Here is a 25133-nt window from a genome sequence, read left to right as displayed (position 1 = left end):
AGCAGCAATTATTTATATACTGATGTCTTACACTACTCCCTGCAGAAGGAGAATACTTAATCTAGAAAGATTGGAGTGTTGTCCTACATGCCCACTTTGGAAGAATTTTTTGATCCCTGTAAGATAGAAAAAGTGAAATGAAGCATTTTCTTTTGGTGGACATAATTGGTTATTCTGATTTTTTATTTTTCCAAGAGATTACCTAGTACTGTCTCCATGCGACTGCTGTGATTCAGACTGATCTACTATTATTCTAAACTATTTGGAAATCCTGTATTTATTTAGCCCCAATCACTCAGGGTGAACTGCACCACAGAGAATCTCTATGGGGCATATTGTGTTTATCCAAACATCAGAGAAGGAAATGAGCATACTGAATAAGGCCTGCTGTCACTGGCTTAAAGTCCTCACTGAAGTGCCTTTTGTCTCTCCTCTTGGTTGTTTCCAAAAACAGACTTAAAAAAAAAAATCCTTAAAGTTCTTTTCATGTTTTCATTATCCCTGACAGAATGTTTGCTAAGTGACCTTGGATATCTCACTTAGTACACATTTAGTTTGGTAGATACACCTTTTGTCCAGACAACCTAAAACCAATTTGAGGGCCAGGTATGGTGGCTCATGCCTGTAATGCCAGTGATTTGGGAGGCCAAGGCAAGAGGATCACTTGAGACCAGGAGTTTGAGACCAGCCTGGGCAATATAGTGAGGCACTATTTCTACAAAAAATTTAAAAATTAGCTGGGCATGGTGGCATGCACCCGTAATCCCAGCCACTTGGGAGGCTGAGGTAGGAGAATCACTTGAGCCCAGGAGTTCAAGGTTACAGTGAGCTATGTACTACAGCCCGGTCAACAGAGCGAGACCCTGTCTCAAACAATGACAACAAGAACCCAAAAACCAATTTGAAATATCACAGTGTAAAAATTATTTTATTTATTTATTTATTTATTTATTTATTTATTTATTTATTTATTTTTTGAGAGAGAGAGAGCGTCTCCCTCTGTTACCCAGGCTGGAGGGCCGTGGTATGATCACGGCTCGCTGAAGCCTCTACCTTCCAGGCTCAAGTGATCCTCGCACCTCAGCCTCATGAGTAGCTGGGACTACAGGCATGCACACCACACTCAGCTAATGTTTGTATTTTTTGTAGAGACAGGGTCTCGCCATGTTGCCCAGGCTGGTCTTGAACTCCTGGGCTCAAGTGATCCTCCTGCCTTGGCCTCCTAAAGTGCTGGGTTTACAGTGGTGAGCCACTAAGCCCAGCCCACTATAAAAATTAAAAACAAGAAGGGAAAATGATCACTAATACAGAGGAAATTAAAGAATAATAAAAAGTTTTTGTAAATAAATTTGAAAACCTGGATGTTTTCTAGAAAAAAAAAAAAATTAACAAAGGTTACCTAAGAAGAAAGAGATTGAGAAAGTTATCAAGGAACAATCCCCACAAAAGGCCATGGAGTAGGTGACTCTACAAGTAAGGTGAACATTTTCAAATGATCAAAGGCGGATAATTCCAATGGTTTTTATTTTTTTATTGTATAGTTATTTATTATTTTTTGAGACAGAGTCTTGCTCTTCCTTCAAGAATCTTCCTCCCAAAGTGCTGGGATTACAGGCATGAACCACTGTGCCCAGTCCCAATCCTTTTTAAAATGAATGCTCCAATTGCACAGGAAAAGAAGGAAAATTTGCATAATATAACACTGATACCAGAACCCACCCAAGACTAAAAAAGGAAATGAGAGACCAGTCTTAGTTGTCAACATAAAAAAATCTTAAGTAGGCTGGGTGTGGTGGCTATGCCTGTAATCCCAGCACTTTGGGAGGGCAAGGCAGGTGGATCACCTGAGGTCAGGAGTTCGAGACCAGACTGCCCAACATAGTGAAACCCCTTCTCTACTAAAAATACAAAAATTAGACAGGAGTGGTGGCGTGCACCTGCAGTCCCAGCTACTTGGGAGGCCGAAGCAGGAGAATTGCTTGAACCTAGAAGGTGGAGGTTGCGGTGAGCCGAGATTGTGCCATTGTACTCCAGCCTGGGCAACGAGAGTGAGACTCCATCTCAAAAAAAAAAAAAAAAAAAAAAAGGCTGAGTGTGTGGCTCACACCTGTAATCCCAGCACTTTGGGAGGCCATTGTGGGCGGATCACAAGATCAGGAGATCAAGACCATCCTGGCTAACACAGTGAAACCCCCTCTCTACTAAAAATACAAAAATTAGCCAGGCGTGGTGGCCGATGCCTGTAGTCCCAGCTACTTGGGAGGCTGAGGCGGGAGAATGGCGTGAACCCGGGAGGCGGAGCTTGCAGCAAGCTGAGATTGAGCCACTGCACTCCAGCCTGGGTGACAGAGCGAGACTCTGTCTCAAAAAATAAAAATAAAAAAAAAAGGCCTTGACCTCCCAAAGTGCTAGGATTACAGGCATGAGCCACTGCGCCCAGCCTTAAAAAAAAAAAAAAAAAACTTAAGTAAAATATTTGTATATTGAGTATAGCAGTTAATTCATTCACTGAATATTTTATTGAGGGTCTACTATATATGCTACTATATATGAATAATACTGGGGAAACAACAGTGAGCAAAACTTCAAGAACAAAATATTGGGAAGTCTATAGCACAACTTATATATTAATAGGGGAAAATAAAAATAAGCAGTAATCTCTAAAGATGCCAAAAGAAACATTTGATAAAATTTAATATCATTCCTAATTTTTAAAATATTCTTTATAAAGTAGGCCTAGATGGATATATCTTGGACGTTACGTTTATGCTTAATGTGTATTCTGGAATTTGTCAGTTGTACATGATTACAAACACAGCTTCAGTTGTCTTCAGCAAAACAAAATATATTGACTACCTTCCAGGATAAGGGATACACAGGCAGATTCAAGGCTTCAAATGATCTCAACAGAACCTGGCATTTCTCCAACTCTCAGCTGTACTTTCTTTCATTTTGATTTTGTCTTCGGGTTCCATGAGGTGGCAGTATGACTTGCTGGGAATCCAGGTCTTCATCTGTCCAAACTCAAGTTGAGCAGGAAAACAAGAGTAGATTTTCTCAGTTGTTCTTACAGAAGCCACAGGATTTGCTCTAATTGGTCCAACTTGGATGGTTTCCCATTCCTGAACTAATCACTGTGGCCAAAGGATGGGATTCTCTAACTGGCTAAACCCGAATCACAGGGTTTCAGAGTAAAGAAAGAAGGAAATGTTATTGGAAGAAAGAGCAATGTTTGGTAGTTTTAAATAACAATTAAAGCCTCACGCCTGTAATCCCAGCACTTTGGGAGGCTGAGGTGGGCGGATCACGAGGTCAGGAGATTGAGACCATCCTGGCTACACGGTGAAACCCCGTCTCTACTAAAAATACAAAAAATTAGCTGGGCGTGGTGGCGGACACCTGTAGTCCCAGCTACTTGGGAGGCTGAGGCAGGAGAATAGTGTGAACCCGGGAGGCGGAGCTTGCAGTGAGCCGAGATAGCGCCACTGCACTCCAGCCTGGGCGACAGAGCGAGACTCCGTCTCAAAAAAAAAAAAGAAATGCAAAGTTCTGGCCGGGACATGGCTCATGCCTGTAATCCCAGCACTTTGGGAGGCCAAGGAGGGTGGATCACTTGAGGTCAGGAGCTCAAGACCAGTCTGGCCAACATGGTGAAATTCCATCTCTATTAAAAATACAAAAATTAGCTCGGTATGAAAAGAAAAATAATTATAATAAAGCAAAGTCTGATTCAAAATGGCAAATAAATAAGCAGGAATAAAGTGATTAAGAAATATGAAGGACTTATATTAAAACTCTATTGAGCAACATAAAAAGGATTTAACTTTTAAAAACAATACAATTTTTTCCTGGAATAGACTTAATATGAAAATGATATATATTTTTTCCAAATCTTTAAATTTAATGTGATCCCAAACACAATAGCAACAGGTTTTTTCTGACCAAACTTGTCAAAATGTTTAGAAAGTTCACCTGGAAAAATAAACACAAAAACCAAGTGACATCCTTTAAAATTAAGAGTAATAGATAGGAAAACTAGACCTCCTGATATTAAAAAATTTTAAAGTTATGGTAACTTAAAGAGAATGGTAGCATTATAGAAATAGATGCTGAGATGAGTGAAGCAGAACACAATCAAGAAGCATATAAATGTTTAATATTTTAATGGTTATTCAATTTATGTGACAGTTTGCATATTTATTTTTTCAACAAGCATCTAATGTATACCCTGCTGTCTGCTAGGTACTATATTATGGCTTGTCAAGGGCAATTAAGACAGTCGCTATCTGCAGTCTAATTTGGAGATGAAGAACATGGACTTTCGAGTCAGATAAACCTAGGATTGAGAATGATGTTACCTATTTGTGAAATGTTCTAGAGGCATGGAATGTAGCAGATACTCAATAAATGCTATTTATTATTACCAAAAGTGGTTAAGAGCTTTAATAGACAGCGTGAACAAAGTATAATGGGGACACAGGGGAAGGAGCAACTGGGAGTGGTATGGACAGATCTAGTGATTTACCAAATGTTAGAGGAAACTGATATTACTTCCTCTAATCAGTTTAATCTGTCTATACCAGCTCTGTCCAATAGACAGTGCAATGATGGAAATGTTCCCTGCCTGTGTTGCCCTATGTAGGAGCCATTAGCCACATGTAGTTATCAAGCAATTGAAATAGAGCTAATGTGACCGAAAAACTGAATTTTAAATTTTATTTAATTTTAACTTACTTTTTAAGAGATGGGGTCTTGTTATGTTGGCCAGGCCGGAGTGCAGTGGCTATTCACAGGAGCTATCATGTCATCCTATAGCCTCAAACTCCTGGGCTCAAGCAATTCTCCCACCTCAGCCTCCCAGGTAGCTGGAGCTGTTGGCACATTGGGACCGCTGCACCCTACTGATTAATTTAAATAACCATGGCTGGGCGCGGTGGCTCACACCTGTAATCCCAGCACTTTGGGAGGCCAAGGCAGATAGATCACCTGAGGTCAGGATTTTGAGACCAGCCTGACTAACATGGAGAAACCCCATCTCTACTAAAAATATAAAATTAGCTGGGCTGTAATGCCAGCTATTTGGGAGGCTGAGGCTGGAGAACTGCTTGAACTTGGGAGGCGGAGGTTGCGGTGAGCTGAGATCATGCCATTGCACTCCAGCCTGGGCAACAAGAGTGAAACTCCATCTCAAAAAAAAAAAAGAAATGTAAATAACCGCATGTAGTTAGTAGGTACTGTACTTGACAATGCAGATCTATATAAGAGTAATATACAAGCCAAAGAATGATATAATAGTTTATATTGTTATCTGGGAACTATCCTGATAGTTAATATGTTGTTTCACCCTACCCCATTCTCCCTCAAAGTTTCTAAATTCACTTGATTGTTTTGTAATCCTCTGTTAATAGCTATGTCAGATGAGGACATGTCCATCTCAGGGTCTGCATCTGGGGCCCTATACTGCTGCAGAGACCAGATAGGTTGCAGTCATACAAGCAAGTAATTGCTGGCTGGAAGAAATAGTCTCTGGCAAGCTAGTGCTTAAATAAAACTTGTAGTTGCTTAAAACAATCAAAATATTGGATTGTCTATTGACCTCAATTTCCTTCTTGTATATACCTCCACAGGCTGTCTTTGCTCTTTATCTTTTCTCTTTTAAATTCACCCTTGGTTTTCAGTTATATAAAAATGCTAACAGTAGGGACAGGCATGGTAGCTCATGCCTGTAATCCCGGTACTTTGGGAGGCCAAGGTGGGAGGATCACTTGAGACCAGGAGTTTGAGATGAGCCTGAGCAATATTGTAAGACCCCCATCTTAACAAAAAAAAAGTTTGTTTGTTTTTTTTAAATTAGCCAGGCATGGTGGCATGTACCTGTGATCCCAGCTACTTGAGAGGCTGAAGCAGAAGGATTGCTTGATCCCAGGAATTTGAGGCTGCAGTGAGCTGTGATTGCATCACCCCACTCCAGCCTAGGCAACAGAGAGAGACCCTCTTATTTAAAAAAAAAAAAAAAAAAAAAAGGCTGGGCGTGGTGGCTCAAGCCTGTAATCCCTACACTTTGGGAGGCCGAGACGGGCGGATCACGAGGTCAGGAGATCGAGACCATCCTGGCTAACATGGTGAAACCCCGTCTCTACTAAAAAATACAAAAAACTAGCCAGGTGAGGTGGCGGGCGCCTGTAGTCCCAGCTACTTGGGAGGCTGAGGCAGGAGAATGGCATAAACCCAGGAGGCGGAGCTTGCAGTGAGCTGAGATCTGGCCACTGCACTCCAGCCTGGGCGACAAAGCGAGACTCCGTCTCAAAAAAAAAAAAAAAAAGGCCAGGCATGGTGACTCATGTAATCCCAGCACTTTGGGAGGCTGAGGTGGTTGGATCACCTGAGATCAGGAGTTCAAGACTAGCCTGGCCAATATGGTGAAACCCCATCTCTACTAAAAATACAACAAAATTAGCTGAGTGTGGTGGCGGGCGCCTGTAATCCCAGTTACTTGGGAGGCTGAGGCAGGAGAATCGCTTGAACCTGAGAGGCGGAGGTTGCAGGGAGCTGAGAATGTGCCATTACACTCCAGCCTAGGTGACAAGAGTGAAACTCTGTCTCAAAAAAAAAAAAAATTGGCCAGGCGCAGTGGCTCACACCTGTAATCCTAGCACTTTGGGAGGCTGAGGCGGGTGGATCATGAGGTCAGGAGTTCAAGGCCAGCCAGTTGGAGACCATCCTAGCCAACAAGGTGAAAACCTGTCTCTACTAAAAATGCAAAATATTAGCCGGGCGTGGTGGCGGGCGCCTGTAGTCCCAGCTACTTGGGAGGCTGAGGCAGGAGAATGGCGTGAACCCGGGAGGCAGAGCTTACAGTGAGCCAAGATCCCGCCACTGCACTCCAGCCTGGATGATGGAGGGAGACTCCGTCCAAAAAAAAAAAAATTAAAAAATTAGCCAGGCGTGTTGGTGGGGGCCTGTAATCCCAGCTACTCAAGAGGCTGAGGCAGGAGAATAGCTTGAGCCCAGGAAGTGGAGATTGCAGTGAGCCGAGATTGCGCCACTGCTCTCTAGCCTGGACCACAGAGCAAGACTCTGTCTCAGAAAAAATAAAAAATAAAAATAAAAGAGACAAAACCACAAGACAGGATTTACTACCCTGTGCTATGTTAATGAGGAAAAAAAGGACAAAAACTTGAGGTCAGCTTTTTTAATACAGTCATTTAAAAAATAATTTTGAATAAGAAAAGAGGTAAATGTAGTCACAGATTAAGGCAAAGACAGTACTGAGAATCAAATTGGTAGTCCAGGTCCCAGGCTGTTCTAGAACATATAGTCTCTCTCTTCTTTGGGATTTGTATTCTAGATTGGAGGAGGCATGTGTAGCCATTGCCATCTGGCACTTATTTTCTCAGGCTGTCAAGCTGTATCTGATTTAGTTCAGTAAAAAGAAAATTTAAGTTCGATTTTTTTTTTTTTTTCACCTGAGATGTAAGAGGAACTTCTAAAATACTGGCCTGAGAAAACCTAATCTCTCTTTGGTTATTTCCGTAGCTCAACTTAAGTGGAGGACAACTTGAGTGGAGGGTTCAATGATAGGAAATACAATCTCTTCAGTATCATTCAGTGTTGCTTAAAAGGCTTACACATCTGTCCATCTACTGAGGGTACATGTCTACCTCAGAAGTCAGCTTGCCAATTCTACCCAATAGGTGAAGTGGTAAACACAGGTGAAGCGGTAGGCTTAGGGTCAAGAGACCTGTTAGTATTGCTCCTCTGGCTGCTCTCTGTCTTTTTCTATCTAGGATCACACGCATAGACAGAGTTTAAGTACATTTTCCTTAGAGTCGTATAAAAGTTTTAGCTCATTTGCTAACCTATTGGCTAAACTATTTAAACTATGGCCTAAAACTTTAATAAACAAATATATCAAACAGAAAAAACAGGCCGGGTGTGGTGGCTCATGCCTGTAATCCCAGCACTTTGGGAGGCCAAGGCGGGTGGATCACCTGAGGTCAGGAGTTCAAGACCAGCCTGGCCAACATGGTGAAACCCCGACTCTACTAAAAATACAAAAAATTAGCCGGGCGTGATGGCAGGCACCTGTAATCCCAGCTACTTGGGAGGCTGAGGCAGGAGAATAGCTTGAACCTGGGAGGCGGAGGTTGCAGTGAGCTGAGAGAGAGCGCCATTGCACTCCATCCTGGGCAACAAGAGCAAGACTCTGTCTCAAAAATAATAATAATAATAGTAATAATTAAAAAAAATATATATATACACACACAATTCAGTTACAAATGATCATTTATAGGAGAAAAAGGAATTGGATGTAAAGGAAGAAGTCAGGGAGAAAGAGGACAAAGACAAATGGTAAGCAACATACACCCTTCTTATTTCTGTAGTTAGTGGGCTGTTTTCATAGGCCTTCCATATTCCAATAAACACGATATTTATCCAGCTAATTGGACTATGGAAGTAGTGTTAATCACTGCTTATTTTTCTAAGCATAGGAGGCTTGGCTCTCCTGGTGATAACCATAGCAAACAACCAAAAAGGAACCGGTGCTGGGAACTAGGGAGCAGTGTGGTGAGAGCACTTCTCCAGCTGGAAGAAATCAAGCCAGGAATAGGTCCAGCCCTGGCCAAAGGTTTTCTCCTCATGACATAAGAATATTTAGTAGCAGCTGCAGGCTGATGATTTTCTACTAGATAGATTGTGATTTTCTCTCTTCAGAAGCAGCATTTCATTTTTCTTGAGAAGGATGAATTTCTTCTATTAAGGAGGAACTTGACTAAGGTGACCTACTTCTGTCTTTACCAAGCAGAGAAGTGAAAAGCAGTTTTACAAGGCTCTTCATTGGGGGTTTCTGTGTTTCTTTCACAGAGATTGAGACAGTGAAATTGGCCCGTTCTGTCTTCAGCAAACTACACGAGATTTGCTGCAGCTGGGTGAAAGACTTCCCCCTCCGCAGGAGACCCCAGCTTTATTATGAGACATCAATCCATGCCATCAAAAACATGCGCAGGAAAATGGAGGACAAACATGTCTGCATTCCTGACTTTAATATGCTCTTCAACCTAGAGGTAAAGGGCACTTCCGGAGAGGCAGTGAGATTTTAAAGACAAAACAAACACCTTCATGGTCCTGTTAGAAAAGGAAAACTTCTGATATATTTCTAATTGTATCTTTGGTAGATTAGAGTAGCGCTAAATGCAAAGTGGCACAAATTTGCAACAGAAAAGGAACTATTTTATGTTCTTTTGAATAGGTAATGCATTCACATGGTTCAAAACTGGGAAAATAAAAATGTCTCTCTTATCCTTGCCTCCCAGGTACTCAGTTCCCTTCCATGGAGGCAAGGTAGTCTTTTGTGTCACTTTCCAGAGCTATTCTATAAACATATAAGCAAAAAAGAAAACGATTAGGCTGGGTGCGGTAGCTCACGCCTATAATCCTAGCACTTTGGAAGGCTGATGCAGGAGGATTGCTTGAGACCAGGAGTTTGAGACCAGCCTGGGTGACAGACATAGTGAGACTGTCTCTTAAAAAAAAAAAAAAAAAGAAAGAAAAGAAAAGAAAAAACAATTTTAAAAAACGACATCTCAATGAAGCTGTTTTGTAAAAAACCAAACCAAAAAACCCAAACTATTTCTATAGTATAATCAAATGGTGTATTAAGTTCTCACATTACTATGTTGCTAAAGCAACACAAACACAAAAGGAAGATTTAAGACTGATGCAGTTTATTTCATGTGATTTTCTTTTTAAAATCTTGGTCTCTGAGATAGGAAAGTAGCTGAAATTGTATTTCATGAATCTCTGTATCTGACAAATTGGATCCATATGAGCCTTGGCAGCTTAATAACTATTTTCTTGTTATCTTTTTCTTTTTCTATTAAATGTATTATGTTAATGCAAACAGAAGTAGGTTTGTTTCCTTTGCCTGTCACTTGCCTCTTTTCTTCACTCAGTCCATAACTTAAAAATTACAATGTAGTAATTTATACAAAGCACAATATTTCCTCTATTTAGCAGCTAAATTTAAATTTTAGCTTACTGTCAAGGTCTAATCAGCAATGATGGCAGGTTGGTAATTGGTGCTTATGTTATAAAGATAGATCAACTGATGTCTTTGTTTCTAGTAACATGCTCATGCAAATGTAACCCAGAAGGATTGTGTGATAAACAATCCTTATATCACTATACCTATTTGAAGATTATACTCATATTTAAGGGCATTATTGTTGTTTGTTGACTTGATTGGTTTCTATTTTGCCTCCTAATTTCAAAATTAACCCAGAGGACTTAACTCAGAAAGGAGCACCTTGCTATAGTGAAACAGATTGTGGGAGCAATACGGCAACACATATTTAGAACCTAATAAATTTTCACACTCTTTGATCTGGTCATTTCACTTTTAATTCTTTATTATGAGAAAACAAATACAGAAAAGTCTTAGGCATATGTTTTGTTTGACATAAATGTTTTTACAACATTGTTTATAACAAATTGAAAATTATCTAAATCATGAAAGGGAATAACTATGATATGCTCATATAAGATGCATATTTTAAGCCATTTATAACAATGTCTTTAAGTAAATCTTTGTGAGATGAGGAAATGCCAATAATAAAAATGACAGGCCAGGCGCGGTGGCTCACGCCTGTAATCCCAGCACTTTGGGAGGCCGAGGTGGGTGGAGCACGAGGTCAGGAGATCAAGACCATCCTGGTTAACACGGTGAAACCCCATCTCTACTGAAAATACAAAAAATTAGCCGGGTGTGGTGGTGGGCACCTGTAGTCCCAGCTACTTGGGAAGCTGAGGCAGGAGAATGGTGTGAACCTGTGAGGCGGAGCTTGCAGCGAGCCGAGATCGCACCACCGCACTCCAGCCTGGGTGACAGAGCGAGACCCCGTCTCAAAATATAAAATATAAAATTAAAAAAAAAAAAAGACAAAAAGTAGGCTATAAAATATCATGCACATTCTGACCCTAATTTCATTTATATATATATGTATGTATATATATAGAGATAAAGAAGACTGGTTATCTGTGTATAGTGGAATTATTGGTGATTTTCCTTTGTTATTAGTCTGAATTGTCATACATTATTGTAATAGGAAAAAACATCAGTGAATGTTGTTTTTTTAAAAAGAAGCTATACATTTTTTATTTTTTAAAGAAATCCATTTGGCTTCCTTTTGTTTCTTCTGGTGCTATTTCGAATTATTTAAAAATGAGTACTGCTTTAGTAGAGATAGAAATACTACCTGTCAGGATTATTTCTTTTTTTTTTTTTTTTTTGAGACAGAGTCTCGTTTGCTCTGTCACCAGGCTGGAGTGAAGTGGCGCGATCTCGGCTCACTGCAACCTCCGCCTCCCAGGTTCAAGAGATTCTCCTGCCTCCCGAGTAGCTGGGAGTACAGGCGTGTGCCACCACACCCAGCTAATTTTTGTATTTTTAGTAGAGAAGGGGTTTCACTATGTTGGCCAGGATGGTCTTGATCTCTTGACCTTGTGATCTGCCCGCCTCAGCCTCCCAAAGTGCTGGAATTACAGGTGTGAGCCACCGCGCCCAGCCAGTATTATTTCTAGAGAGTTGTTTAATCCTTTCTTAATGGCGCTAAAGTTGCTAAATGAACTAATTGTAATGTGTGTGTTAGAGAAAGGTTTCATAATATTTTGGTTACTATTCTATGGACATTTATATTTGATACTTTTGTGAATGTAATATACCCTTTTAAAAGTAACTTTTTCAGCCGGCCGGGCACAATGGCTCTTGCCTGTAATCCCAGCTACTTGGGAGGCTGAGGTGGGATGATCTTTTGAGCCCAGGAATTCGAAGTTACAATGATCTGTGATCATGCCACTCTACCCTAGCCTGGGTGACAAAGTGAGACCCTGATTCTAAAAATAAATAAATAAAAATAACTTTTTCAAAGTACAGATATACTTGTTATTTTAGTAGCCCTTCCAAATCCCCATGAGACAGCAACTCGTCCCTGCCTAACAGATGAGAAAACTACATGATTCGCTTAAGAATCAATGACATGGCCGGGCGCGGTGGCTCAAGCCTGTAATCCCAGCACTTTGGGAGGCCGAGACGGGCGGATCACGAGGTCGAGAGATCGAGACCATCCTGGCTAACACGGTGAAACCCCGTCTCTACTAAAAAAAATACAAAAAACTAGCCGGGCGAGGTGGCGGGCGCCTGTAGTCCCAGCTACCCAGGAGGCTGAGGCAGGAGAATGGCGTAAACCCGGGAGGCGGAGCTTGCAGTGAGCTGAGATCCGGCCACTGCGCTCCAGCCTGGGCCACGACAGAGCAAGACTCCGTCTCAAAAAAAAAAAAAAAAAAAAAGAATCAATGACAGGCCTGGACTCTTCCAAGGCTCTTAGAGCCTAGGAAAAAGAAGTCAAAAGACTTGCAAATGAAAATTATTACTGTTTGCCTGAAGGGAGCTTAGGACTCAGTGTGAGTTCAGTGCGTCGCAGATCTTATAAGTGAGACAGATCTGAGATTTAAACACTTGAGCAGATGATAAAGCAGCAAACTGCTTAATTGTTGATGTGGAATCTTATGATTAGGCTTCTTTTGTCAAGACAAAGCACAGAGTTGGAAGATCCTCCTCTGGCAGTTGCCTTTGCAAGGAAATGTGAAACTAAAATCTTAGACCATGGGGTGAGGCAAAGTGGTCAGCCACACAGGGCATTTGAGCATCTGATGTGGTTCAAGTTTGGTAAACTAGTTTAGAGATGCTGTGCTATTTATGGTGAGAATGCAGTGTGACTGGGAATGATTTATGAGGAAGGTATTATGGTTTAGAAGTATGTTTATGCTTTCATATCTTTATATATTTTAAACTTGAATTTAATTGGCCTTGTGTTGGAAGACCAGATATTTTCTATTGTTCTCAGGTTCTAATTTTGCTATTCAAGTACTTTCATTTTGAAAAAAATCACTCAATCTGGAGCTGCTTTTGTTCAGTTTCTTCTCACACCCTACCTATTCCCCCTCCCCCAACTTGTAACAGCAATTTTGAAGCAAATGTACGTGGGTGGTTTCCATGGTACAAGACAACAACTTTCACGGAGAGAGGGCACTTCAGCTTGAACTAATTGGGCATGACGTGTTCCAGTGTTCTGGTGTGTAAACACAGATGCCCTAATATTGTAGGTATTTCAGCAGTTGATCAGGCATGTTAGAGAAGGAAAACATTTAGTCTCATTATTCCAAATGACAAATGCAGTGGAGGAGAAAGGATGGGCAACAATGATGCCAGGAGATTGGTTCATTTGAATCATGCTGTACCCAACTCCCTTAACTGTTCTGTGTTTCCGTTGACAGGACCAGGAAGAACAAGCTTACTTTGCAGTGTTTGATGGCCATGGGGGAGTAGATGCTGCTATTTATGCCTCCATTCACCTCCACGTTAACTTAGTCCGCCAGGAGATGTTCCCGCATGATCCTGCTGAGGCCCTGTGCAGGGCCTTCCGGGTCACTGATGAGCGGTTTGTGCAGAAAGCAGCCAGGGAGGTATGCCCCTTTCTCACAAATTCCAGCTAGAAATGCACTAGCTGAGCTCAATTTGGTCTGTGTGGTTAAAGGGCTATTTAGATTTTCTCTTTCTGGGCAGACATTATCCAAACTGTATTCTTGACTCATAGTATTGGATTCTGTTGTAGTTCTAAATCCCTCCTCAGGAATAGTTTCAGGGGGTACAATGATGTACTGTATAGAAACTCTCAAGCTGTAATTTTCTGGATTCATTTCTGTAATAATTGCTGGATTTGGCAGGTGAGTTTCATCTTTCTTTTATTCACCATTGCCTGTCAGGTTCACACCAGGACCATCTCTCTAAGCAGACTCTTGCTGACAAGATCTGGATATGGTGAATAAAACAATGGTCTAAAAAAGAAACAGAAACTGGGATTACTTCCATACATTTGGTTCTAAATGGGTAGGCAGTGTTTTGCTGTGTATCTCTTGAGGGAAAATTCGCTTGGAAAGGGTGAATCCTTAAATGATCCTTGAGCTGATTTTTCTCTTAATAAGGGAGAACAGTCAGAGCTCATGTCCTACATTGCGAAGGTTAATCAGACCTAAGTTTTTTTACTTTGAATAAATGGCAAGGACTCTATATTAAGGTCCAAAAGTAAAAAAAAAAAAAAAAAAAAAAAAAAAAAAAAAAAAAAAAAAAAAACAAAAAAAAAAACAACTAATTATTGTTCTGGGTATTGGTACATAATTAACTACAGTGTTCTATATTGAATTTTTAACTGGGGGTGAATAGAAAGAAAATAATTTTTAATTTTTAAAAGTAATTACAGAAGTAGATAGACAAAAAATAAGACTCCTGCACTGTGACTTAAAAAAGAGTTAATGTGTAAGTCAAAAAAAAAAAAAAAGAGTTAATTTTTTTTTTTTTTTTTGAGATGGAGTCTCGCTTTGTAGCCCAGGCTGGAGTGCAGTGGCGCAATCTCGGCTCACTGCAAGCTCCACCTCCCGGGTTCACGCCATTCTCCTGCCTCAGCCTCCGAGTAGCTGGGACTATAGGCACACACCACCACGCCCGGCTAATTTTTTGTATTTTTAGTAGAGACAGGGTTTCACCATGTTAGCCAGGATGGTCTCGATCTCCTGACCTCGTGATCCACCCGCCTCGGCCTCCCAAAGTGTTGGGATTACAGGCGTGAGCCACCGCGCCCGGCACATTAACTCTTTTTAAAATAGGCTTGAAGAGATCAGGGTAATTATTTAATCCATTTTTTTGATAGCATAGTTATGCTACAAGCAATAATGGGGCTTGGAATTAATGAAACAATAATTCAGACCTATTTGGTATTAAGAAAGAGAATTATTCTTAATCTCTCCCCTCCCCTAAATTTGGATTAATATGCAAATCCAACAGTAACCAGCAGAGTCCACACAAAGAGGTGGTGCTGGAGAATAAAGCTGCTCTTGACCTCAGAGCTCCCAGTCTCTTGAGGACCTGTGTTCTGCTTGACTCTGCCTCTCTTGAAGCTGCAGGCTTTTATCATCTGATTTGAGGACAACGGCGGGCCCCTGAGAGGTGACCTGTAATCACCAATATGAAACAAAGAGAATCACTCTGTCTTCTTTATCCTCTATTCTATTCTTTTTCCTCTGTCTTCTCAAAATTGGGTTTTTTTTTGTTTGTTTGTTTTTTCTGACCATGTTTACCTCATTTGTTTTGTCAATGACCCTGGCGTCTCTCAGTTCTGTCAATAGTTCTGAATAATTTAGGTTTGTCTCAGCAGCCCCTTTTCTCCTTCTTATGCTTCCGTGTGCCGCTAACCACTGGGAAGAAAGCAGCTATTCCTGTTGTGAAGCAGCCCTGCCTCCTGTTCTCTCCAGGGCATATGCACTGAAGTGTGTTTATCATGTGTTCTAGGGGGCTGAGTTTTTGAACATTCTGTGTGGGAAGATATTTTATTGGTGGGTGAGGATTTATAACAAACTTTCCCTATATAGGGGAAAAGAGAAGTTGTTTTTCTCATTGGATACAAGAGGCCTTTTACCACCCCTGACGCATTGGTTCTAATTTAGGCCAGGTCCTTAGTAACAGAAAGTCATGCTCATTTGGTGGTGACTCATGTCAAATGGGGATGTCATTTTCGTATAGTAGGATCAAGAGCTTTAAGTACAGTGGTAGCTACTGCAGTGAAATTCCAGGCTGTTAGTTCTTTATGCAATGTTCCAAAAGCAAAGGCCTCTAAAAATACTGTCGGGAGGATATTTTTTAAAGGTATAAGCATCTTAGTACTCCAGGGAACGTAAGCTGTCTCTTGGCTCCTTAGCTTAATTTCCAGAGATTAGAGCATCTGTTGTGTACCAATCATGCTTTATATATCATTTCGTACAGCTAGGACTCTCCCACTGAACAAATACGATGTCAGTAATGAAATGGAGAGCAGAATTTTTACTCTGAGGATTGGTATAGAGGATTTGGTGCTTGACTGGGAGGAAAAATAATTTCAATTCTGTTTTATGTACTAATAGTTACCTGCCCTTGGGCAAGTCACATAACCTGCCATAGTTTTCTTATCTGTATTTAAAGTAGAATTAATAATCATCCCTGCACTGCATATCACAGATCAGGTGGACTTATGTGTGTATATATATATAAATACATACATGCATATAAAAATGCATTGAGACAATGAATTATTGTATGTGTGTGAAATTCCATAATTAATAGTATAGCTCCCAGCTGAAAAGCTTATATTAATTATAAATTGCTTCTCAATAAGAATGTTGTATCTATTTCTTTTCACTGAGTCTAGTTTTATTTAAACTATTTTCAGAGCTTAAGATGTGGGACCACAGGAGTGGTGACTTTCATCAGAGGCAACATGCTACATGTGGCCTGGGTGGGTGATTCCCAGGTTATGCTTGTGAGAAAGGGTCAAGCTGTTGAACTAATGAAGCCACACAAACCAGACAGAGAGGTAAGTATGGTCTGTTTTAATAGAGCCCATGCTCTAGTTATTACTTTAGATTTTCTAGTTATTGATTAGGATTCACTTACTATTTATTTATTTTTTTTGAGACGGAGTCTCGCTCTGTTGCTCAGGCTGGAGTGCAATGGCGTGATCTTGGCTCACTGCAACCTCTGCCTCCTGGGTTCAGGCGATTCTCCTGCCTCAGCCGCCTGAGTAGCTGGGACTACAGGCTTGCGCCACCATGCCTGACTAATTTTTATATTTTTAGTAGAGATGGGGTTTCACCATGTTGGCCAGGCTGGTCTTGAACTCCTGACCTCAGGTGATCCATCCGCTTCGGCCTCCCGAAGTGCTGGGATTACAGGCGTAAGCCACCGCACCCGGCCAGGATTCCCTTAATTATTACAGTTATTGCTATTACATCAGCAACTGTGCTCACCCTCCAATGGAGAAACAAGGAGAACCTTTTCATGAGCTGATGAGTATTATATCTGTTGTTTACTGTTAAAGTAAAGGAATAAATCCTGAATCCAGTTATTTGCTTCTTTTTATTGCATTGCTGTTTAGGATGAAAAGCAGCGAATTGAGGCCCTTGGAGGTTGCGTAGTCTGGTTTGGTGCCTGGAGGGTGAATGGAAGTCTGTCAGTCTCCAGAGCTATTGGTAGGAAAAACAAATTTTTGTTTCCCCAAACTGTCCTCTTCTAGCTCATTGTCCTGTATTAACTCTGATACAGGGAACCTGAGATGATAATTTATATTACCAGAATGCTTACTATTCTTTAAAATAATAATTGGATGTCTCTTTTAATTGTTTGATTTAGTTAAACCTGTACATTTATATACTTAAATTCCATTATTGAAAGAGAACTGCCAGGCGCAGTGACTCACGCCTGTAATCCCAGCACTTTGGGAGGCCGAGGCGGGTGGATCACGAGGTCAGGAGTTTAAGACCAGCCTGGCCAACATAGTGAAACCCGTCTCTATTAAAAATACAAAAAATGAGCCGGGCATGGTGGCGGGCACCTGTAATCCCAGCTACTTGGGAGGCTGAGGCAGGAGAATTGCTTGAACCTGGGAGGCGGAGGTTGCAGCTAGTGGAGATCACACCATTGCACTCCAGCCTGGGTGACAGTGCGAGACTCCGTCTCAAAAAAAACAAAGCAAAACAAACAAAAAAGAAAGAGAACCATATCAAGAAATGCAGAATTTCCTAGTTTCTATACATTTTAAATTTTATGGAAGCCTTTAAACATTAGTACACAAATCTGCTTCAAACTACAGTTGGGGCAGGCACAGTGGCTCACACCTGTAATCCCAGCGTTGTGGGAGGTTGAAGCGGGCAGACCACTTGAGCCCAGGAGTTCAAGACCAGCCTGGGCAACATAGTAAGACTTCATCTCTTAAAAAACAACAACAACAACAACAACAAAGGCAGGGCACAGTGGGTCACGCCTGTAATCCCAGCACTTTGGGAGGCCAAGGCGGGCAGATCATGAGGTCCGGAGATGGAGACCATCCTGGCTAACATGGTGAAACCCCATCTCTACTAAAAATACAAAACATTAGCTGGGTGTGGTGGCTAATGTGGACGCCTGTAGTCCCAGCTGCTCAGGAGGCTGAGGCAGGAGAATGGTGTGAACCCGGGAGGCGGAGCGTGCAGTGAGTCGAGATCGCGCCACTGCACCCCAGCCTGGGCGACACAGCGAGACTCCATCTCAAAAAAAAAAAGCTGGGCATAGTGGCTTGTGCCTGTAATCCTAGTACACAGGAGGCTGAGGTGGAAGGATTGCTTGAGTCCAGGAGTTTGAGGCTGCAGTGAGCCAAGATTGTGCCACTGCACTCCAGCCTGGGCCAAGGGAGAAAGATTCTGTCTTAAAAACAAAAAATGACAGTGTTTCTTATTTCACTGCATTTTGGGTCAAATCAGTATTTTCCAGAGAATGGAAGCCTTTCTCCATATTTTATCCACATTTATTTTGTTTATGCCTCTAAATTATTTCAATGAATTTTAAAATGACATAAATAACAGAATAAGTTGATAGGAAAAACATTGTGCTTTTTATATGAAAACTACTTTCTGTATGTGGAATACAGTCATTTGTCAGATAACCCTGGGGTTTCAAAGAACCGTATATCCCTGGGACTTAAATTTTTCAAAAGAAGGGGAAAGTCAATGAAACTCAGTCTAAAACATAGAGATTAAACAGCTAAGTTGGCTGGACAAAATGCAAGGGTGTTAGTTCAAAGAATTAAGCTATTTCTATCTTTGTCTCACTTTGAGCCCTGGGTTTATTATTTTAGGCTTCATGGCTTAGCTTCACTTCCTATTTTTTAAAAAAAGAATAAATCAGTATGTATATCTATATGGGTGATATGTACATTACATGTATACTGCAGCTTTTAATCTCTGCTTCCCTAAAGAAATGAAGTAATTAGACTTGGTTGAAATCCACATCTAGTCTCAAAATTTAATCATCACCAAAAAATTCCAGAACCTGAAGAAAATCTGAAAGGATTTAGCTTTCACCACTGATTTGAGTTCCTCCCACTCTTTGGGAAGGTGCTGGCAAGCTGTGAAGTGGCCCAAATATGAGCAGAAAGCTGAAAGAGAAATAGAGAGCTAAAAGAGTCTACAAATACCTCCTGAAAAATTGAGAGTTGGCTTGACCTTAGACTGGAGGGAGTTATTTATTAGGAACTCTAGAATAAGGCCAAAAAGGGGAAATTTCTCATTTCTAAAGTATACCCTTCTATGGAATTATTATTATTATTCTTGGTGGGGAAAAGTCTTTATCATGCACATTGTAGGTTTAACAGGACCCAACACCCATCAAATGCTATCCTTGACTGAAAATCACTGAACCAGAGGACTGTACTATTTGTGGAACCAATTTACATTAATAATCATTATATGGGTGCTTGAGTGGCCAGTGAATTAGGTTGACAGCTCAAACACCTGTTTCGCCTGATCTGACCTGTCTTTGTCAGAGGACTGAGGATCATCTTTAATGCTTGTTACAGAACTAACTTACTAGAGGATACCAGCCTCTTCTTCTAAAAGGTAAAACTAAAGATGGGAAGAATGTCCCTTAATAAGTGACAATCTCAGACAGAAGGCTGGGTGTGGCAGCCAGCACTGTGGGAGGCCAAGGTGGGAGGAATGCTTGAGCCCAGGATTTTGAGACCAACCTGGGCAACATAGTGAGACCTCATCTCTATTTTAATAATAAAAATAATCTAAGAATGGATAAGGGAGACTTCATACATGGAGTGACTTTTGAGTTGAATGTGGAGGATAATGTGCTGGGAAGGAAATCCCTACACAGGTAGAGAGCATAAATATACAGGGGTTTGAAAGGGCATGGCATGTTTTAGGAAAAACAGCAAGTACAGGTTAGAGCAGAGATGGGAGTGGTAAGAGATTAGCAGTGTTGCCAGATTGCGAAGGGCCTTATGTGCAAGGCTAAGTAGTCTGGACTTTACCAGGTGAATATGCAGAGGGGCCACAGGGTCAGATTTGTATTTATAAAGATATTTGTGTGGAAGCTGGGCTAGAGTAGAAACAGGCGGCTGGGAGACATTCATAGAGTTTGTTACAGAGATGAGGAGAGCTAAAAAGGGATATGGAGGAGGGTATCAATTTAACTGATGAGACGGATTGGTAGGTGGGAAAACCTACTAATCAACAAACAATCTGGCACGCGGGAATAGGCAGTAACATAAAGGAGCAAGTGTAGATTTAATTTCTTGGGCAGTTTGATGGTGAAGGGGAGAAAGGAAATAGTGTGGTGGTTTAAGGCAAAAGCTGATTCAGGAAAGGGTTCCCTTTTATTGTTTCTATTTTTAGGATGAGGAGATTTTAGATTTAAGCATGTTTGTAGGAAAAGGAAGACAGCAAGTAGAGGAGAAATTGAAGACGAGAGAGTAGAGAAGCTAGAGTCCTAGGGAGACAGGACCAGCAGCACAGGCTCACTGTTAGGACGGGAAAAGGACACTGCTTACCCCGAGAAAATGGTAGCTGATATGGGGGAATCGCTACAGATTAAACAAAGAGAGTGTGTGTGGCAGGAGTGGGAGGGGAATTGAGAAAATTCAAGCCTGATCAACTTGTCTTTGAAGTAGGAAATTAGGCCATTTGCCAAAAAACAGTAGCTTAAGTGGATGAGGAAGTTGAAGAATTTGAGAAAGAATTGGAAACCACATGGAATAAAATAGGGGGCTGCAAAAGGACAAGAAAAAGGACTCCTGGGCAGAGTTCAGCTCTACTCAGGAATGAAATGATACTTAAAAAATGAAAAGATTTTCAACAGTTTCTCCCCAGGAGTCCTTCAGACTTATGATCCAAAGTTGACAGAAGCATGATATGTTTCCTAACATATGGAGAGAGGAGGCTGAAGACAAAAGGATGTTGCCATTTCTACCATGAAATGGATATTCATGCCCTCCTACCAAATTTGGGGGCGAAATGTCATGAATGTGACACCCAACAGTAGAGCAGGTGAAAAGCCAGAACTTTGGCAACATTTTCTCTGTGCAAATCTTTGTATGTTCTGTTCCAAACTAACAGTTGCAGTAGTCTTTTAATTGAAGCACTAAAACAAGATTTTTGGGAACAGTGTGACTCAGATCACATTTATTTTTAGAGGTGGAATTCAGAAAATAATAATGATGATAATCATATAGTCAGGTAGAGTAGGGGATGGGAACTTTAGTAAATTGATGAAGGACACTGAATCCATGTTGGATTTTATTTATTTATTTTTAAATATCTCTTTTAAATTTTTGCATTTTCTGCTTAAATAGATTGAGTTTTGATGAGCTCTAACAGGCTATGGAGGCACCATAGCATAGAAGCGAAGTTGACTAAATCAAAAGCATGCTTGGGAAAGATGGTCTTCTTTTTTTTTTTTTTTTTTGAGACGGAGTCTTGCTCTGTCGCCCAGGCTGGAGTGCAGTGGCGCGATCTCGGCTCACTGCAAGCTCCGCCTCCCGGGTTTACGCCATTCTCCTGCCTCAGCCTCCCGAGTAGCTGGGACTACAGGCGCCCGCCACCTCGCCCGGCTAGTTTTTTGTATTTTTTTTTAGTAGAGACGGGGTTTCACCGTGTTAGCCAGGATGGTCTCGATCTCCTGACCTCGTGATCCGCCCGTCTCGGCCTCCCAAAGTGCTGGGATTACAGGCTTGAGCCACCGCGCCCGGCCTTGGAAAGATGGTCTTGACTCCTGTAAGAAATAATCAATGAGGGCTGGGCACGGTGGCTCATGCCTCTAATCCCAGCACTTTGGGAGGCCGAGGCGGACAGATCACAAGGTCAGGAGTTCAAGACCAGCCTGACCAACATGGTGAAACCCCGTGTCTACTAAAAATACAAAAATTAGCTGGGCATGGTGGTGCGTGCCTGTAATCCCAGCTACTTGGGAGGCTGAGGCAGGAGAATAGCTTGAATCCAGGAGGTGGAGGTTGCAGTGAGCTGAGATCGCACCACTGCATTCCAGCCTGGGTGACAGAGCAAGACTCCGTCTCAAAATAAAAAAATAAAAATAATGAATGAATGAATGGAGAAGAGCCTAGATATGAGTAAGATGAGAGGGTTATATGTTTGTGAATGGAAGGAGTGAAATGAACGTTTATAACATCGAAGACTAATTTCTTACCTCATAGATATACTAACCCAGGTAATTATATTAAGTAATTGTTTGTTGCTCTGTGTATCTAATCACGCAACCTGCTGGATAGGGCATGTGCCCACACTGGTTCTAGCAGAGTTATCCATGGAGTTCCTAATGAGCTTTCTAGCCTATTTGAGGATTAAACAGAAATGTAAAATGTTGGAAAGAAACTTTTTTTTTTTTTTTTTTTTTTTTTTTTTTGAGACGGAGTCTCGCTGTGCTCCCAGGCTGGAGTGCAGTGGCGCGATCTCGGCTCACTGCAAGCTCCGCCCCCCGGGTTCACGCCATTCTCCCGCCTCAGCCTCCCAAGTAGCTGGGACTACAGGCGCCCGCTACCGCGCCCGGCTAGTTTTTTGTATTTTTAGTAGAGACGGGGTTTCACCATGTTAGCCAGGATAGTCTCGATCTCCTGACCTTGTGATCCACCCGCCTCGGCCTCCCAAAGTGCTGGGATTACAGGCTTGAGCCACCGCGCCCGGCCAGAAACTTTTTTTTTTAATTTGAGACAGTCTCCCTCTGTCGTCCAGGCTGGAGTGCAATGGCGCAATCTGGGCTCACTGCAACCTCTGCCTCCTGGGTTCAAACGATTCTCTTGCCTCAGCCTCTTGAGTAGTTGGGACTTCACATGCACGCCACCAGGCCTGGCTAATTTTTGTATTTTTAGTAGAGACAAGGTTTCACCATGATGGCCAGACTGGCTTCGGACTCCCGACCTCAAGTATCCTCCCGCCTTGGCCTCCCAAAGTGCTGGGATTACAGGCGTGAGCCACTGAGCCTGGCCAACTTTCTTGGGTCAGAGAACCCATACCAGATACTAGAAATAATGAATATATAGTCAGATCACTCAAGTGAGTTTATCTTCATTTTAATCTTCCCTGAGTCAAAAAGTTTGGTTTTAGTGCAATGGAAAGGATAGTAATTGATGAGAGTTGTGTAGGTGACAAATAGAAGAGCTAGGATTTGGACCAGGCAGTCTGACTCTAGTGCTGGTGTCGTTAACCACTAAGCAGTATGCCACTGCTGTACAGTAAAGCCCTTTGTAAATATCTGGAGTTCAGTTCTTGTTTTTATAATACTATGTAATGATGATTTATGATACCCTACTCTAGGAATTATTGCTCAGTACCCTGTGTTGTTTTGTTTTTATTTTTTGTAAAGAAGTGAATGAGAGGCCAGATGCGGTGACTCACGCCTGTAATCCCAGCACTTTGGGAGGCCAACGCAGGCAAATCAACTGAGATCAGGAGTTCGAGACCAGCCTGGCCAATATGGCGAAACCCCGTCTCTACTAAAAATACAAAAATTAGCCAGGTGTGGTGGTATACACCTGTAATCCCAGCTACCCAGGAGGCTGAGGCAGGAGAACTGCTGGAACCTGAGAGGCAGAGGCTGCAGTGAGCCAAGATTGTGCCACTGCTTTCCAGCCTGGGCAACAGAGCAAGACTCTGTCTCAAAAAAAAAAAAAAAAAAAAAAGAAGTGAATGAGAGCCGGGTGTGGTGGCTCATGCCCGTAATTCCAGCACTTTGGGAGGCCAAGGTGGGCAGATGGATCATTTAAGGCCAGGAGTTCAAGACCAGCCTGGGCAAGATAGTGTGATCCTATCTCTACAAAAAAAAAAAAAGAAAGAAAAGAAAAATTAGCTGGGTGTGGTGGTGTGCGCCTGTAGTCCCAGCTACTTGGGAGGCTGAAGTAGGTGGATCACCTGAGCCTGGAAGATTGAGGCTGCAGTGAGCCCTGATTGCGCCGCTGCACTCCAGCCTGGGTGACAGAGTAAGACCCTGCCTCAAAAAAAAAAAAAAAAAGTGAATGAGAGTCCCTTGTTGTAGTCATAAGCTATTTAGTTACCTCATAGGCTAAGGACCCTTTGGCTATGCTCTCACAAAGTACCTAAAGGAATGTAATCAATGTAAACAAGGAATAGATTTGGAAGTGCTGTGGATGTGAAAATCCTAAATGATCAATTATCTCAGTAGTCTGGTGATAGAAACTTAGTTTAGTGTGGGCCCAAGGTCTGCAGTCTCGCTCCTACCCCAAGCACCCTACTCTCCAACTGCACATTACTCCCTAACAGTTACCTCTGCCTTTGCTTATCCTGTTCCCTCAATTGAGACAACTTCTCTGCCTGGTGACAACTAACTTACCCTTCAGGACCAGCTCAGATGTCATTCTGTGACAGGACGAGCTAAGCAAGAAAAGGAAGACAGAAAGGCCCAGAAAGACCTTGAATTCTCACAGTTGTTAATAAGCGGGGAAATGCACAATAACAATAAAGACAGAAGTGGGGTGATGATCAGAGCCAGATGAAGAATATGGCAATCTCTAAATATAAGAGAAAAAATGGTCATACATTTTGTCTGTTCTTTAGAAGTTACGGGTAAAAGCACCATTAAAAAATAGAAAGCCAAGTGGGTTGGGAATCAGGAAAACTGCATTCAGCTCCCATGTGTGAGGCCTTGGTCAGCCACAAAACTCTTCCTGGCTTAAGGGAGTTAAGACTTGATGTATATAATCTCGTGTAACTCAAACCTTCCTTTGTGCTCGCAGCATGAAGCTATTTATTGATTTCTAAACAAGAATAGAACAAAAATGATTTAATGAAGAGAATGATCAGAGCTTTGGTTTGTTTCTTTCAATGTGGACTTGTTTTCAAATTTCAACTAAATCAAAACCACCTGCAAAAGAACATATCCACTAAATCAACCATGTTTTCCTACATAGTGTACTGAATTTTTCAGTACAGCAACAAACTTAGATCTGACATTGTTGTTACACTCAGCTAAGCCTAAATCATAGCCAGAGGTGCAGATTCAGAGTCTAAGCTAGGTAAGGACTTATGCCCAGTAACTTAGCAATTATTTAACTGGGAGTAAGGAGTAAGCAGATCTGAATACCAGAGAATTTAAGTATTTTGTCAAAAACTATTTTATAAATTCTTTCCAGTCAATTCAGTTCACAATCTAGTAAGTTGTGATCAGAGTCATGGCATTGGTCATAAACATTCTTAGCATGCAA

General features: G+C 41.6%; 1 protein-coding gene across 1 annotated transcript in view; it reads left to right on the top strand.

The window, feature by feature from the left end:
• The window catches only part of PPM1E (protein phosphatase, Mg2+/Mn2+ dependent 1E), a 227425-nt gene that overhangs the window by 200983 nt on the left and 1309 nt on the right, over positions 1 to 25133 (top strand). The window contains exons 3-6 of the mRNA XM_025362817.1: positions 8866 to 9065; positions 13333 to 13521; positions 16314 to 16457; positions 17019 to 17112. Coding sequence (XP_025218602.1) covers positions 8866 to 9065; positions 13333 to 13521; positions 16314 to 16457; positions 17019 to 17112 — 627 coding nt within the window. The remainder of the gene's footprint in view (positions 1 to 8865; positions 9066 to 13332; positions 13522 to 16313; positions 16458 to 17018; positions 17113 to 25133) is intronic.

The sequence above is a fragment of the Theropithecus gelada genome, chromosome 16 (genome assembly GCF_003255815.1).
Source record: "Theropithecus gelada isolate Dixy chromosome 16, Tgel_1.0, whole genome shotgun sequence".
NCBI lineage: Eukaryota > Metazoa > Chordata > Mammalia > Primates > Cercopithecidae > Theropithecus > Theropithecus gelada.
This window is presented reverse-complemented; position numbering and strand designations above follow the sequence as displayed.